General features: G+C 55.2%; 4 protein-coding genes across 12 annotated transcripts; 2 read left to right on the forward strand and 2 right to left on the reverse strand.

The window, feature by feature from the left end:
• Positions 1 to 118: 118 nt before the first annotated feature.
• Positions 119 to 2,529, reverse strand: LG05H6orf47 (linkage group 05 C6orf47 homolog). Its single transcript, XM_019715536.2, has one exon. The coding sequence runs from the start codon at positions 1,734 to 1,736 to the stop codon at positions 846 to 848; it is 891 nt and encodes a 296-aa protein (XP_019571095.2). The 5' UTR covers positions 1,737 to 2,529; the 3' UTR covers positions 119 to 845.
• Positions 2,530 to 3,579: 1,050 nt separating this feature from the next.
• GPANK1 (G-patch domain and ankyrin repeats 1) lies at positions 3,580 to 6,740 on the reverse strand. 8 transcript variants are annotated; one of them, XM_074332690.1, is made up of 5 exons: positions 6,442 to 6,740; positions 6,228 to 6,291; positions 5,682 to 5,907; positions 4,695 to 5,407; positions 3,580 to 4,174 (listed from the first exon to the last, which is right to left on the reverse strand). In XM_074332690.1, exons 4-5 carry the CDS (start codon positions 5,303 to 5,305, stop codon positions 3,730 to 3,732), a joined length of 1,056 nt encoding a protein of 351 aa, XP_074188791.1. In that variant the 5' UTR covers positions 5,306 to 5,407; positions 5,682 to 5,907; positions 6,228 to 6,291; positions 6,442 to 6,740; the 3' UTR covers positions 3,580 to 3,729. The 8 variants fall into 8 exon arrangements, with proteins under 8 accessions (XP_074188791.1, XP_019571133.1, XP_019571134.1 ...); XM_019715574.2 differs by having other exon boundaries at positions 4,695 to 5,410; XM_019715575.2 differs by lacking the exon at positions 6,228 to 6,291 and having other exon boundaries at positions 4,695 to 5,410.
• On the forward strand, positions 6,738 to 10,926 carry CSNK2B (casein kinase 2 beta). Of its 2 annotated transcripts, none has more exons than XM_074332695.1 (7): positions 6,738 to 7,059; positions 7,660 to 7,742; positions 8,446 to 8,548; positions 9,115 to 9,230; positions 9,675 to 9,750; positions 9,856 to 10,045; positions 10,686 to 10,926. In XM_074332695.1, exons 2-7 carry the CDS (start codon positions 7,671 to 7,673, stop codon positions 10,774 to 10,776), a joined length of 648 nt encoding a protein of 215 aa, XP_074188796.1. In that variant the 5' UTR covers positions 6,738 to 7,059; positions 7,660 to 7,670; the 3' UTR covers positions 10,777 to 10,926. The 2 variants fall into 2 exon arrangements, with proteins under 2 accessions (XP_074188796.1, XP_019571141.1); XM_019715582.2 differs by having other exon boundaries at positions 6,927 to 7,182.
• A 156-nt stretch (positions 10,927 to 11,082) lies between these two features.
• Positions 11,083 to 13,365, forward strand: LY6G5B (lymphocyte antigen 6 family member G5B). Its single transcript, XM_019715584.2, has 3 exons — positions 11,083 to 11,841; positions 11,949 to 12,077; positions 12,288 to 13,365. The coding sequence occupies exons 1-3, from the start codon at positions 11,784 to 11,786 to the stop codon at positions 12,686 to 12,688; spliced, it is 588 nt and encodes a 195-aa protein (XP_019571143.2). The 5' UTR covers positions 11,083 to 11,783; the 3' UTR covers positions 12,689 to 13,365.
• Positions 13,366 to 14,529: the final 1,164 nt, after the last annotated feature.

The raw sequence follows: 14,529 nt of genomic DNA on the forward strand, positions 1-14,529 counted from the left end.
TGTTGGGGTTTGTCTCCAGACATCAATCCCACTGCCCCTATTTCAAAATTCCCCTGAACCTTCTACTATCTAAATCTCCAGCTGGACGGCATCACGAAGGACACTGAGTGGCAGTAACTCTCTTTGTAGTGATATATTTAGGATTTGGTGTGACACAGTGATTTATTGCTGAGTGGGGAACCCCTAACCCCCGCGTGGGGACTGCAAGCTCCAGTGCTTCCCCACAGTGCCTGTCTGGGCTGCCAGTCCCGTAGCGCCTTCCTGCCAATGCCGTCTGCTCCGTCCCCGCCCCCTCTGGCTCCCAGGAACACCAGAGCTTCATTGCAGGTTCCTTGTCACCTGTGTGCCCCATCTAGACTCCAAACCCACCCACCTAGCTGCCCGTCTTCCCTCGATGGCTCCATCCCAGGGATCCTTTGGGTCTCCCAACCACCCTTTACCCCAGCCGGAGGTCTGTCTGTCCCTGGGGAGTCTTGAAAGGTAGAGAGGACCCTTTAGTCTTTATTCTCCACCACCACACTTTTTTTGGGGGGGAGAGAGGGATTTTAAAAAGTGAAGGTGGGGAAAAAAAATGGAGGTGGGAGAAATGTAAAAGCAAAAATAACAGCTGGTGAATTCAAGGGCCATGTCCCCACCGCCCATAAGCCCAGACATCCTAAACAGTTCTTCTCTCCCGTGGGTGAGGAGGTCCCTGTGCCCTCATACTCTGCGGTTTCTCCCCCATCCCTGAGGTCCCTGTGCTTACAGTCTGGGTCATGCCCCCACTCTCAGAAGGCCACACTGTCTTCATCCTTACTCCCACCCCACTGAGGGTAGGGCCCTGTGTCACCCCCCCCCCCCGGCAGTCACAGCGCCTTTTCTGGGTCTCCCCTCTGCTCCTCACCATCCCTCCCCAACTTCTCACCCTCCAAGTCAGTGGCCTCCTCATTCCCACTGAGCTCCCGGAGGCTGACAGCCAGCACCAGGGCCTGTAGGAGACCAAAGAGGCAGGCGAAGTGCAGGGGGTGAGCAGTAAGCAGGCTCAGCACGGCATGGAGACCATGCAGGGCAGCCAGGAAGGACAGCAGCCCATGCAGCCAGAGGCCCAGCGGTCCGCTCAGGCCTAATGCGTCCAAGGCTGCCCGCAGCGGCCGGGAACACAACCCCAGCAGGGCTGAGGCCAGCAGCTCCAGCAGGTGCAGGGTCAGGTTGGTGGAGATCTGCAGACACTCCTCTGGACCCCCCAGGTACTGCAAGCGAGCCCCTGCTCCCCCACCTGGTTCCCCCTGCAGCCAGCCTAGCAGCTTCTGACGCCGGCCGGGCTTCTTCACTGGGGCTTCAGGTCCAGCGGGGCTCAGTCCCCCTTCAGGGGACAGTCCAGATCTCCTGGTGCCGCCTGAGTCCACAGGATCCCATGCCAGTTTAGGAATGGCCCCTGCAGCCTCCAGTCTCCCAGACTCTTGAGTGCTAGAGCCAGTCTTGTCCCCCTTGAGGGAATCCATTCTTTTGCTCCCTAGTTGCTCAACTCGGGTCTCCCTGCTTGGTTCTGGAGCAGCCCCAGAGCTCCTCTGGGCCCCTGAGTCCTTGGTCTTGGGAGGCCCCACATCTCCCATGGTTTCTGGGGCACTGTCCCAGTCACTCCCTGAATTTTCGGAGGAGCTGTCCACCTGTCTGGATTCTGGGGTGGGCAGGTCAGGCCTGGGTTTCCGGCGGCCCCAAGGGCGAGGTAGCCAGCCACCAAGCTGTCGCAGGAACATGGTTGGGGTGTGTAATGAGCCCCCAAATTTTGGGGCCGCTTCCTGGCACTGCTCAGGTTTGAGGGCTGAGGGTCTCCTCAGAAGCCAGAGTCTGTTCGGGCTCAGAAGAACAGGTCTGCTTGGCGAGTCCTACTTTGAATTCAGAAGTGGCTCCCCACTTCCCTGGATGGTCATACAGCCTCAAGTGGGGCAGGCAGCTTGTTTCCTTTTTCAGTTTTGAGGTAAAGAAAGGAGGCACATCCAATTCACTCACTACCACCGCTCCCCACACACAGGATTCCAAGAGTCAAGATCTGACAAGGCCTGGGTCACCCGACAGTGTCCTCCCCGGGTTTCCGGGTTTCATTCCCAGCAAGCAACACCCCAAGTTTCACTCACCAAGGCTACGCCCCAAGGTGCCCCCAAAACTGGGGAGGCGGTGCTGCATCCAAGAAGAAAGGTCGCCCCAGGTCCGAGGTGCTCCGGATCAGGGGCGTCCTGAACTGCTTCCCTAAGGGAGCTCAGGAATAAGACGTCTTCTGTTGGGGGTTGTGGGGAGGTGTCCAGCGAACTCTAGCCACCAGCGTTCGTCCTGTGAGTTAGAGGGCTATGAATCCTACAAAGCGGCCGGACCCGCACCCGAGTACGCAGCCGAGACGCGCGGCCTCCGCAAGGTCAGGCCGGAGACGTCCTCCGAGACCCCGGTCGCGAGGCAAAGCGCGGGCCCGCCTGGGGGACCCAGGCGTGCGGGCTCTGTGTGCTGCGGCCCCTCCCGGGCCCAGCGTCAGGGCCTGGGCCTCGCCGACTCGCCCCGAGCCGCAGAGCCCGGAAGCAGCTGCACCGGGATTGGAGGGCCAGGCGGGGCGGAGCCTGCAACTCGCGGGGCGGAGCCTGCGGACTGCCCGCCCCCCGTGCCCGTGCGCCGGCAGTACGCGCCATAGAGCGCACCCCGCCGCTCTGGAGACCGCCAGGATTTCTATTGACCCGGTTCTCCATATTCATCGCCCAGAGGCCCCCTGGACCGCCAGTGCGCCCCTGAACTCGCCCGGCCCCTTCAGTTCTTGGGTTCCTCCTCGCACCCCCCACCACTTGTCTTCGTGCCCGTGACTTCATAAATGGCTTTTCCGGAAAAGTAAACTATGAGAGGGGTTTGGGGGAATTGAGTAGCTGTTCCCTGCCCCTCCGTGCAGATTTTACTTCCTGGGTTTGACAGGTGAGCCCTTCATTTGTCTGGCACCTGGTATTAGCAGCACAAGAGATGTGGGAGACGGGAGAATGGGAAAAACTAGTGTGGACGAAAAGGATGTGCTTCCCGCCCTCCTGAGTTCTCAGGTGGTGAAGTACAAGAACGTTGACTTCATTTTTGGGAGGCCCGAGCTCTGATCCCAGTTGGGCTGACAGAGTACATGCTGGATAATCTCAGGCCCTCCCGTCACACTGGCCTCTTCCTACACTACTACCTACCCACTCTCATTCACCTCCGAGCCTCCCCTTATCACTGCGCAGTTTGATCACATGGCTGTCTCCTACACCAGCTGGGAGCAACTTGGAGCTTAGGAATGTCTTATTCCTATTCTTAGCATAGTATATGAACTTGTGATTGAATTAGCTGGAATAGTCAGAGGACCCTTCCTGGAGGTGAGACTCGCATAGAGCTGGGCAGTTCCTGGCTCAGGGTTGAAAGATAGGTGGGGCACTCTAGACGGGGCTAGGACCTGGCAGTGAACTAGACTGGCAAGGAGGTGACCCTATCATGCCACCTGGAGGGGCTGCCCCTATTGCCTCAGGTGGGGCTTGCATGTGGCCCCCAGACTTGTTTGGCTTCCCACAACAGCTTCCAGAAAAGTTAGTAAAACACAAAAGAGTAAGAAGATTGATTTATTTCTCAACTCCCACTCAGCCCCCTCTCCCAAAGATAGTGCCCATTGACCAAAACCTGAGGGTCTGGGACCTGGACAGGTCAGAGGCTCAAGTTCAGACCTCAGCAGCAGACCAGGGTGAGACCTTGCCAAGGTCAGAACTCAAGGTTCATGTATGTCCTCAGATCCCGCTCCCAGGCCCTGTCCTTCTCCTCCTGCCTTCTCTCCTCCCTCCGGCTCAGTGTAGTCACCTGAGGGACTCTCTCCTTCCCAGCCACTGCTCGGGTGTCCTGAGCCCGAAAGTGTGTAACTCGGGGTTGGGGCGCTGATCTGTACCCTAATCCTTCCTGGTCCCTCTTGAGGACTGTGGGGATGGGGTTGACACGGCCCTTGCCCTGGGGTCCCAGCCCCATTCCAGGCTCCCAACCCCCCCTCAGCAGTAGCTTGAAGCCTGGGCTGGATATGGGGACCCCAAGGGACAGGTTGGGGGTCCGGTGATCTCGGGACAGTGACAGCAGGTGAGCAGTAGATGTGTGATGGTTAGAGTCTTGGAAGTAGCCATCACAGGTGTCACAGTACTTCGGGGAGGAGGATTGGGACCTGCAGAGGACGAAGAGAAAGGGTGAGGGCAGGGTTGGACAGGGTCCTTCCAGTTTTTCTGCTAAGGAAAAAATTGCCTTCCGCCCCACTTAGCAATGAAGGACCAGAGGGGAATAGTTGGGAGAAGAGATGGTAACTAGGCCTCATGAGGCTCTTGGGCAAAAAAGGAATAATGGTTATAGCTAATGTTTCTATAAAGCTTACCGTATGGCAAGCACTGTTCTAACACTTTACATGTATTAATGCATTTAATCCTAACAACCCTGAGAAAGGTGCTCTTTTCCCCATTTCTCAGATGAGGAAACTGAGGCACATAGACGTTAGGTTGCTTGCCCAAGTAGAGTTAGCATTTAATCCCAGAGAACTCATGTTCATAACCACTCTAGCACACTGCCTTCCCTGTCAACCTATACGGGGATGGGGGAGAACCCTTCAGCTCTGTGCTGAGGCCTCTGGTGTGGAGTGGCTAGGAAGGGCAGAACACACTGAAAGAAGGACATGGGCACAGGCGTCCCCTCACCGGTTCTCTGGACTCCTCATCTCTCCGTGGCTCTCTCTGACGATGCGGGCCACTTCAGGGAAGCCCGCTTCTTCGGCCAGCTGAGCAGCATCCCTGCCACCCAGCTCGCAGACCCCAACCCAGGCAGCCCCTCGCTCTAGGAGATAGCGCACAGCCGCTCCCTGGCCTGCTCGGGCAGCACACATCAGGGGGGTCCACCAGAAGGCATCCCGAGCATTGATATTCCCCCCAGCTCCCCCTGCCTCATGGGGATCCAAGAGCCTTCTTAGTTCTGCCAGGTTCCCCTCCTGGGCTGCCCTCAGTATCCACTGAGTCATTCTGTCCTCAGCTTCAAGAGATCTCCTTTGTCCATGCCCTCCTGCTGCTCCTGCTGCAGCCTCCCTCCTCATGCTTCTCTTCTTCCGCTTTCTCTCACTGGCAGGCTCAGGCTGTGATCTCTGGGATTCAGGGGCACTGCTCTCATCCCCAATCAAATCCTCATAGAAAGCCCGGGCTGCAGCCCCATCCAGGGTAGGCTCCAGCTCTTCAGGCTGTGACTGCTGCTGCCCATCTTTCCAGAGGTCGCTAGGGTCGGTGGCCGGGGTGAAGGTGATGAGGGAGGGCCTGGACATGGCTGTGGGAGAGCTGAGAAACTCAGACTAGGCAAGGGGAAGATGAGACAAGGAAACCAATCCCATGGTGGCCCTGCAGTGACCACAGCCACCTCCAGAGACCTGCTGGGATGAGGGAAAGTAGCTTTAGATGAAAACAAACAAAAACCCTCCCACCCCAAAAGTTACCTCACAACCTAGGACCCTACAGGGCCTAAGGACAATAAATCACGTGGAAAAACGGAACCCTACAATAACAGACCATGCCCCTTAGTAAAGGTTAACAAAGACTCCATGGGACAGTTGTGCAGAGGTCCTGCGTTCAGCCCCCGCCCCCAACCTCATCAACAATAAAGAATAAGTAACCTCTTTGAAACTACCGCTCCGTAAGGCATACCATTAAGAAAAACAATCAGTCTGGCCCTTTAAATTTTCCTTGATCCTATTTTGGATATTATCTTCTCAAACAAAAACAGACTTGACACTTGTCTGGAAGCAGGAAGCAGATTTGGGGGAAGGCTGCAACCTGCGTTGTCTCGTAGCTTTCGTACTGCAAAATGGCACCTCTGTGCAAAGCAGTTCGCAAGCTCAAGTAGCGAGATGACTAGAAGACACCTGCGTGGCTGGAAAAAAACGAACTTTTACTTGAGGGTACAGGCGTACAGAAAGCACCAGGTTTCCTGCCTGGCAACCTTTCCAATAGTATTCGCGCAAAGTGCCACGTGCCAGCGTAGCACGAGGACCGAGGATCTGTCAGTTGGGGTCCTGCTTTTATATAACGCCCCACAATGCCCTTTGCCTCCCTCAACTTGGTCCCAGCTCTCAGCTCATTTTCTGGAGCTGGGAAACCACTCTCTGGGTTAAAAAAAAAAAGGCCCTGAGGAGGCGGAGGGAAACCTATGGAATGCCCAGAGCTGTGAAATAACGTCACGCTGCCCCTCACCATTACTCCAATCAGGGTTCGAAGGTCACACTTAGCGCCCGCAGCAGAAGGCCTCATTCAAGCCCTAAGAGGAAATGGAGAACTGCAAGGGGACGAGCAGCAGAATAATGGCTGGCACCACCTCAGGTTAGCGCTGGGCCGACCCGGCTCTCACACCGCTCAGCTCAGCCCAGCACATCCTACCCAGGTCCCTCAGCACGGAGGCCGGCCTCACCTCCCGCCTCAGGAGGCCGGACCCCCAGGTGAAACATGGGGCCCGTCGGGGGTCTCCAGTGGCGTGTCTGGTTCGGGCGAAGGGCTGGCTGGGGATGAAGTCAGTCCCCTGGCCAGCAGGGGCGCGCCGGGGCCGAAGTCTCGCTCGCTGTGTGAGGGGAGCGGCAGGAAATCACCCAGCCACCATCAATCCTTACCCCGCCCCCTCGCGACCCCCGGGTCCCGCGATCACCCGACTATATTTTTCAAGCTCTCTGGCCCAGGACGCGGTACAGGGCTTCCGCTTCCGGTGGAGCTTCGCTGCGCCCCGCCCCTAGCATCTTCCCCAGGGGCCTCGCGACACCAGGGTCGTGCGCAGGTCACCCTGGAATTCGTAGTTCGCCTTTCCCTGGTTTCTCCAGTTTCTCACTAGCAGAGACTCTATCTCCCGGCGTCCATCGCGGCGCCCGGCCCTTGGCGCTTGCGCGTTGCCCTCTTCCCCACCCTCTCCAATTTCCACTCCCCCCTCCCCACTTCGCCTGCCGCGATCCGGTCCGCGGCCTGCGCTGTAGCGGTCGTCGCTGTTCCTTGGAAGTAGCAACTCCCCTCCCCCACCCCGGTCCTGGCCCCCGTCCAGCCGGTGAGTCTGAGGTCGTCGCCGCGCTGAGTGCCCTGTCCCTGGGCACGGCACATGGGGGTCTCCGCGCTTCGACGTGCTCGGTGGAGAAGGAAGTGACCTGGTCCGGCACCCAGGGAGGAAGAGGTGGCCTGAGGGGCGGAGGGGGGATGTGGGGACTCCTGCGAAAGGGAGCTGAGGGCCACCCGCCCTACCCCAGGCCATGAGGAAAAGAGGGGCCCATCTCTTGCTTGGGAAGGATAAACTTCGGAACCCTTGGGAAATGCCCCGGAACATGTAGAGACCTGAGGGAGCACGGCCGGAGTTGACGTGAAGGGGAGAGGGGACTGGCTTTTGGGAGCGTCAGGGACGTGGGTAGGACTGGTGGGTCAAGACCTGTCGGTTTCTTGCAAGTGGCGGGACCCCAAAGAATTTCTCATCTCAGAAAAAGAGGGTTGAGCTGTGAATAAGAGGATCTGGGCAGAGGTGCTCCAGAGTCTGGGATCCTTTGAGGAAAGGAGGCCCCAAATTCTTCCGCGGTTGGAGAGCAAAGTGTGGGAGGAGGGAGGATACCAGAGGCAGGGAGGGAGAACTTGGGTTACACTTAAACTCTTCTTTCTCCAGCTGACGTGAAGATGAGCAGCTCAGAGGAGGTGTCCTGGATTTCCTGGTTTTGTGGGCTCCGTGGCAATGAATTCTTCTGTGAAGTGAGTTCTCTTCAATCTCCCTACTTTTTTCCACACATAGTCAGGCCAGATATTCTCCCACGTAGTCAGTTTCTACGCACTTGTCTCCCATGCTTGCATAGAAACGTTTTCCTGTCAAGAAAGAGTTCCTTCAGTAACCAACCACTAATTTGTGGTGAAATAATAGGACTGGGGCCCAACTCCCACCCCTGCCACCCTCCAGCAGTATAACGTTGCACAAGTTAGTCTGTCTTCTTTATTACTAGAGTGGTATTGGTAATACCTATTTCTGGTGACTGTTAGGAGAATTAAAATGCCGCATTGTAAAATGTTTTGTAGCATTTAACATAATGTTTGTCAACATAAAGGGCGTAACTGCCTTCAGAACCCATGCTTTTCAACCTCCACCTTTCTCAGCCATCTGCCCCTAAGGAGAGAACAAAACTGGTTCTTAGAGATGGGGGAGCAGGAGTAGGGACAGGTATCTTGAAAGGGAAGCCTCTCTAAGGAAGGGGATTGCTGTACATGCTTATCCTTAGAAAAGAAAAGCCAAAGCTTCTATGGACGGCAGCGTAGGCAAACTGGGGAGAGAGACTCAAGTGCTTCTGCTGAGTTGGGAACAAAAGCAGCTGTATTGAGGATAAGGCATCAGTTAGAGCAACTTGCTCAAGTCAAAGCCAAGGACTCTGCTGTGGGTTCCCTCTTGACCTCTGCATCCTGACAGGTGGATGAAGACTACATCCAGGACAAGTTCAATCTCACTGGACTCAATGAGCAGGTGCCTCACTATCGACAAGCTCTAGACATGATCTTGGACCTGGAGCCTGGTGAGTCACCCTCAGGGTTGTTTTGTGTGTGTATATGCTTTTCTCCAACTCGCTGTTCGTGTGCTTCTTGAATTTCTAAATTTCCTTTTTGTTTTCTGATTCCCTTAACCCAAAATCCCCTACTTCGTTTTTATTGCGTCTCCTGATTCTTGCCTAGTTTTGTGACTGATACCACTTGTTCCCACGCGCTGATCCTATAACTCAGCTATATTCCATAATGCATTTCCCCAGGGTTCTCATTTTCCGCTTCTTTATCCTACCTTGCACTTTCCGGGCTACAGTTACATCTTCTGCATTGACGTCTTTGCATTTGTGTGTTGAGGAGGGAATTGGGAAGGAGAGAAGAGAGCAGAGGCTGGGAAGGTGTGGAGAGAAGGTAGAGCTACCTCGGGTTAGTGGAAGGGTCAGAGGCCCGGGTTTCTGGGTCAGATGCCCACATGATAGATGGGGAGAGACTCAAAGGTGGGTGCTCTGAGAACTGAGTAGCCAGCAGCCCCCGGGGATGGGCAGGGCACCCAAGAAAGCTGTAAGACAAGTGGTTGCATTCAGCCGGGGCCATGTTTCAGATGAAGAGCTGGAAGACAACCCCAACCAGAGTGACCTGATTGAACAGGCAGCCGAGATGCTTTATGGATTGATCCACGCCCGCTATATCCTTACCAACCGTGGCATCGCCCAGATGGTGAGGCCTCTCTGCTCCCACTTGATTCCTGAGGCAGTAAGGGAAACAGGGGTTCCTGCAGCAAGAAATCACATGTTTCAACCCTGTCAAGGAGTCTAGCTGAGAAGAGGAAAATGACCTCAGAACCTGGGCCTGGAATTTAATCCTGATTGGGGGTTGTTCTGAAGGGGGTGTTTTCAGGGAGGGGGACGTAACCTTGGACAGAGAATTGTTATAGACTGCCTCTTTCTCGGGTAACAAACAGCAAATGGCTCTGATAGTCTGCAGCCTGCCTAAGTGGAGAAAAGGAAGCAGAGAGTCACATGGCTGGTCTGGGCCAGAGAAGGGGCCTCTGGACAGAAGGAGATAGGAGTGGGGCACAGAGTGATGTGGATTGGGCAGAGGAGGGGATTGCCTCTTCTCTTCACATGTACCCACCAGTCTTTTCCATTTTATTCACCTCAGTTGGAAAAATACCAGCAGGGAGACTTTGGCTACTGTCCCCGTGTGTACTGTGAGAACCAGCCAATGCTCCCCATCGGTAAGTGTTGGAGAAGGGGAAGGAGGGCAGCAGATGGCAGGTCCTCTGGAAAGGAGGTTGGGCAAGGTGGGAGAGCCTGGCGTGCTGAGCCTGGCTGTCTCCCAGGCCTGTCAGACATCCCAGGTGAGGCCATGGTGAAGCTCTACTGCCCCAAGTGCATGGACGTGTACACACCCAAGTCATCGAGGCACCACCACACGGACGGCGCCTACTTTGGCACTGGTTTCCCTCACATGCTCTTCATGGTACACCCGGAATATCGGCCCAAGCGGCCCGCCAACCAGTTTGTGCCCAGGTGGGGAGCATGGCAGAATCACCAGGGGTCACAGGACAGGCCCAGACCCCCAGAGAGAAGGGAAGAGGGGGCATAGTCCTTTCTTGAGCTCTGCTTCTCCCAAAGCTAGGGCTCTCCCTGCTGAGGGACCCTGCCCTGGGAAAGTTCTTTGATTGCCTACACCTCAGCCTCCAGATCCGTAAAATGGGGGTGATAGTAGTACCTACCTGGCAGGGTATTTTTAAATATGTGAAGTGCTTAGGATAACGTTTGGCACTTGAAGCACCATTTAAACAGTGGCTGTTCTTACACCGTCTTGGGTGTTCGTCCTTGGCCAGGACATCGCAGAGCCACGTTTCAGGTGTGGTTTATCTTCCTAGAGTATCGTTTTTCCCCTGGTGTGGGGAAGGAAAGTTCAGTTTTACATTAAAACAAGTACTGATACAGACATCTGTATACATACATGCATAGCCTAGACTTGAGTTTTAATGGATGTTTAAGGTACGTTCCCAAATATTCTGGAGGGGAGGAGTTTGGGAACCACTACCCTTCAGCACTGAGCAGGCTCTTGAAGGAGCTCGGGTGGGGAGCAGGGATGCAGGCTGCTGGCATGGTCGCGTGGGGCTCACTCTGCTGCCTCTTGACCTCTGCCCTGGTCCAGGCTCTACGGTTTCAAGATCCATCCGATGGCCTACCAGCTGCAGCTCCAAGCCGCCAGCAACTTCAAGAGCCCAGTCAAGACGATTCGCTGATCCCCTCCCCACCTGTCCCTGAGTGTCCTCAGTCTTTGACACCTCCATTCCTTTGCTGCCACCCTTTCAGGAACCCTCCATGGTTTTTAGTTTAAATTAAAGGAGTCATTATTGTGGTGGGAATATGAAATAAAGTGGAAGAAAAGGGCATGAGCTGGTCTGGTGCTTGGGGTTGGGGAAGGGAGGGTAGTGGTGTGCTGGACACCAGGGGTCCTCATGGCCCAGTCCACCCTCCCCAAGTTGAAAACCAGCACAGATTTGTGCCCTATGCATTTGGGCGATGGTGTTAGTAGCAGAGCAGAATTCCTAGGACTGGGTATGCGGGTGTGCAGTCACAAGGAAAATTCCCAGAGAAAAATCAGATTTCAAAGACTAGAGAAATACTTGTTCTTTGGGGGTCTGCTTACAGCTGTCTGTTTATACTGTAAAGGGAAATAACACTATCTTTCGGTTTTGGTTTTACAGGGAAAGGGGTTCAAAAAACAAGCAATTATAAGGGGTGGAGAAAGGAGGGAAGAGGTCCAGAATTGCTGTTCCATGGTGTTGTGCGGCCCCTGCTGGGGAAACTGAGACATGCTCAGCTCAGAAGGATGGGTATACTGAGTTCCTGGCCCAAGTTCCTTCCAACACGATAGGAACTGGCCCTGCTGTGGGGGGAGAACAGCAGATGGTGCCAGAGACAAGCTAATCCGTGGGCCCTTGAGGGGCGGGAACAGATGTTGGGGGAGCATGCCGGACAAAGGTAGCTGGATAAGGGCCCAGGTGTTGCCCTTGTCCCAGCCACTGCTCCCACGTTCAGGAACCAGACCTTGTGGGTGAAGACACACTGTCCCTCCTGTCAAGTTAAGTTCCTGCAGCCCGGATCCTGCCCCAGGCAGGATTGCAGCTCTACCCACAGCAGCGCCTGCTCAGACTCTGTCTGCAGCTCAGGATCAAAGAGCACGGTCACAGAAAGGTGGGGTTTCAGGGCACCCCTCAGGGGCTGCCCCTATCCCTAGTATTCCAAAATGAAGGCCCATATTCTTGTAGGTGTGCTGGTCGTGGTGGGCTTCACAGTGGGGAAGGGTAAGTGGGGCCCAGGGGCAGGAAGGCAGGGGGTGGGGCTCCCTGCACAGCAGGGAACTTGGAATGGGAAGCCAGTGTTCCAGCCCTCCTGTCTTCTGCTTCCTCAGCTCCTGTTACTCAGCTCCGGACCTGCCACCTCTGCCTCTTAGAAGAGCCTTCTGTAGGGTGCATTTCAGGCTCGGAGAAGTGCACCATAGGCAGCTCGTCCCCATGCATGGTGATCACCATCTATCACAGTGAGTTTAAGACTACTTGAGGCCTGGGACACAAGAAGGAGGCAGGCGCATCCAGGAAGGAGGGGTCCAGAGTTCAGAGCCAGCTGGGCTGATTTTTTGATCCCTTCTGAAGGCATCTGGGATAGAAGTCAGATCTGGTGAGCGATGGGGAGAGTCCGTGATAGGGGTGCTAAGTTTGGGAACTGTTATTAGCTGTCCTCTCTCCTCTAGATACCAAGATTCGCTTCTTCATCCGAGGCTGTGGACAGTACAGTTCTTACCGCTGCCAAGAAAAACGCAACACCTACTTCTCAGAGTACTGGTACCAGGCCCAGTGCTGCCAGTATGATTACTGCAACTCCTGGTCCAGCCCCCAGCTCCAGAGCTCCCTGCCTGAGCCCCCCGATGGGGCCCTGGCCCTGCCCCTGCCCAGGTCCCAGATCCAGCGGTTCTACCAGGCCCTGAACCTCTCACTGCCCCTCCCCAGCTTCCATGCTGTGGAGGAACCTGAAGGCCTGGACCCCCTGGCTGCCCTGCCCTTGAACCTGGGCTTGTCCATTGCTGACCTGCGCCATATATACTTATTCCTCAACAATTCAGGACTTTTGGTTCTTCCCCGAGCTGGGCTCTGACCTCTTACCATTCCCAGATTCCAGTCTCTTCCAGCCTCTCTCCCAGCCCCCCAGCGTCCTGCACTGCCTTCTCAGAACCCCACAATCTCTGCTCTGCTTTCTCAGACCCTCCTTCCTTTGTACTTCTAGTGTCTGTATGCCTTTGATTTAATTTTCTCCCCAGACACCAGTTGGCATAGCACCCAATGCTCTTCCTCCTAGAAAATAATCTCAAGTACAGATTCTGCCCAGGCTGACCTGGGAAAGGCAGTGGTTTCCTCAGCGCTTTCCCGTCATCTGAGTGTTCAGTCACCGCCCTCACCCCATCCCCCATCCTCTCTCACTCTGGTCACCTGCCACCTCCATTTAGATCTGGCTGTACATCCCATTTTGTGCCTATTTCTAAGACCCAGTGCCAGACTGAACTTGCAGCAAGAAGGATGAGGGGTAGATTTCTGTGCAGATTTCCAGGCTTCACATCCTGGCGTCTCTGCCTCGCTGTCTACACCACCCCACTCCTCTCCTGGTATCCTGCTGCCTTCTCCCATCTCTTGTCCCAGGCTCTGGCCTCCTCAGCCCCACTTCACATCACTTGAGTCCTGACACCCCCTTCCATAGGTACCCAGGGAGGGGAGAGGGTCTGTCCTGCTCTGCTCCATGTCCCCTGATTTCCCTCCACAATAAATGGACTGGGTTAAGTCTGTGTCACATTGTTCATCGGCTCAGACTCAGGTGTGGGCAGGTATAGACAGACTAAAAGTTAATTGGGTGTGGGGTTCAACAAGTCTGTGAAGCCCTGCCCACTCCACACGGCCTCCGCCTGGCCTGCTCCAGAGGACCCACGTCCGTCCCACCCTCCGTTCAGCTCGAGATCAAAGCATGAGGATTGTGACACCTCCCAGCTTTATGCCCAACAAAATCTAGAAAGAGACCCAGGTGAAGTCGTTTTTCCACCTAAGAGAGGAGGAAAAACTTAAACTAGGAAAACTAAGAGCAAAGCAAAGGGCCCACTTCTGCCTCTGAGTCACCTGGGGCTGTGGGACCTGAGTTCCTACCTGTCCATTCTTTTCAGCATCCTGGACCCCAGGGCCCCTTTGGTTGGGGGCCTTTCATAGATATAGGTATACATATAATTTTATTTCGTTTTTAAAAGCTACAAGCATACGGAAAGCAGTAATGAATAGCTATAGCTGCCTTTCTCATACAGTTGGGACACAGTGGACACTGGTGGCGCCAGGCCCGGCCTTAAGCAGCAGAAGTCACAGGCGGTACAGCCAGGCATTTGCCCGCCCGGCTCGCAACCCAGTGCTGGGGTTCTGAGACATTTTTCTGAAGTCTTGTAGCTTTGTGGCCGGGTGGCCCAATCTCAGTCCTCTGCTACTTGGGTAAGTTGTTGTTTCTGCCTCACTGGTCACCTGTCAGGTAAGGCTGTTCCTCCTAAGATTGAGAGAATGCATGTAAATGTGTACACAGTGGAAGGCAGGACCTCAAAAATAGATACATGCCTTCGAGACAAACAGAGACGCTAGCCTGTTCTTAAACCTTTCGGGCAAAATACTCCAAAGTCTTACGTACCATAAAACGGGCTTTTGTGAACTGTCCCCCTGTGTTACCAGTTCCCGTTCCGAAGCCACCTCCACGCCCCTCCCAGGCACGCCCTGCACGCAGGGTCGCCATTGCCCCCCCCCCCCCCCCCCCCCGTTGGAGCCGCTCAGATGGGTTTATGCTCGCTCCAGATGGCGCCATACGGCCTGTACACTTCAGGTACGCGGTGCTTGGCACCCATGCTGTGAGGAGACATTGCCACGGCCCCTTTGATGGTCTGTGCTCTGGCGGAACACACCAATGTTCACTTTTAGGTC

This window comes from Rhinolophus sinicus, linkage group LG05 (genome assembly GCF_036562045.2).
Source record: "Rhinolophus sinicus isolate RSC01 linkage group LG05, ASM3656204v1, whole genome shotgun sequence".
Taxonomy (NCBI): Eukaryota; Metazoa; Chordata; class Mammalia; order Chiroptera; family Rhinolophidae; genus Rhinolophus; species Rhinolophus sinicus.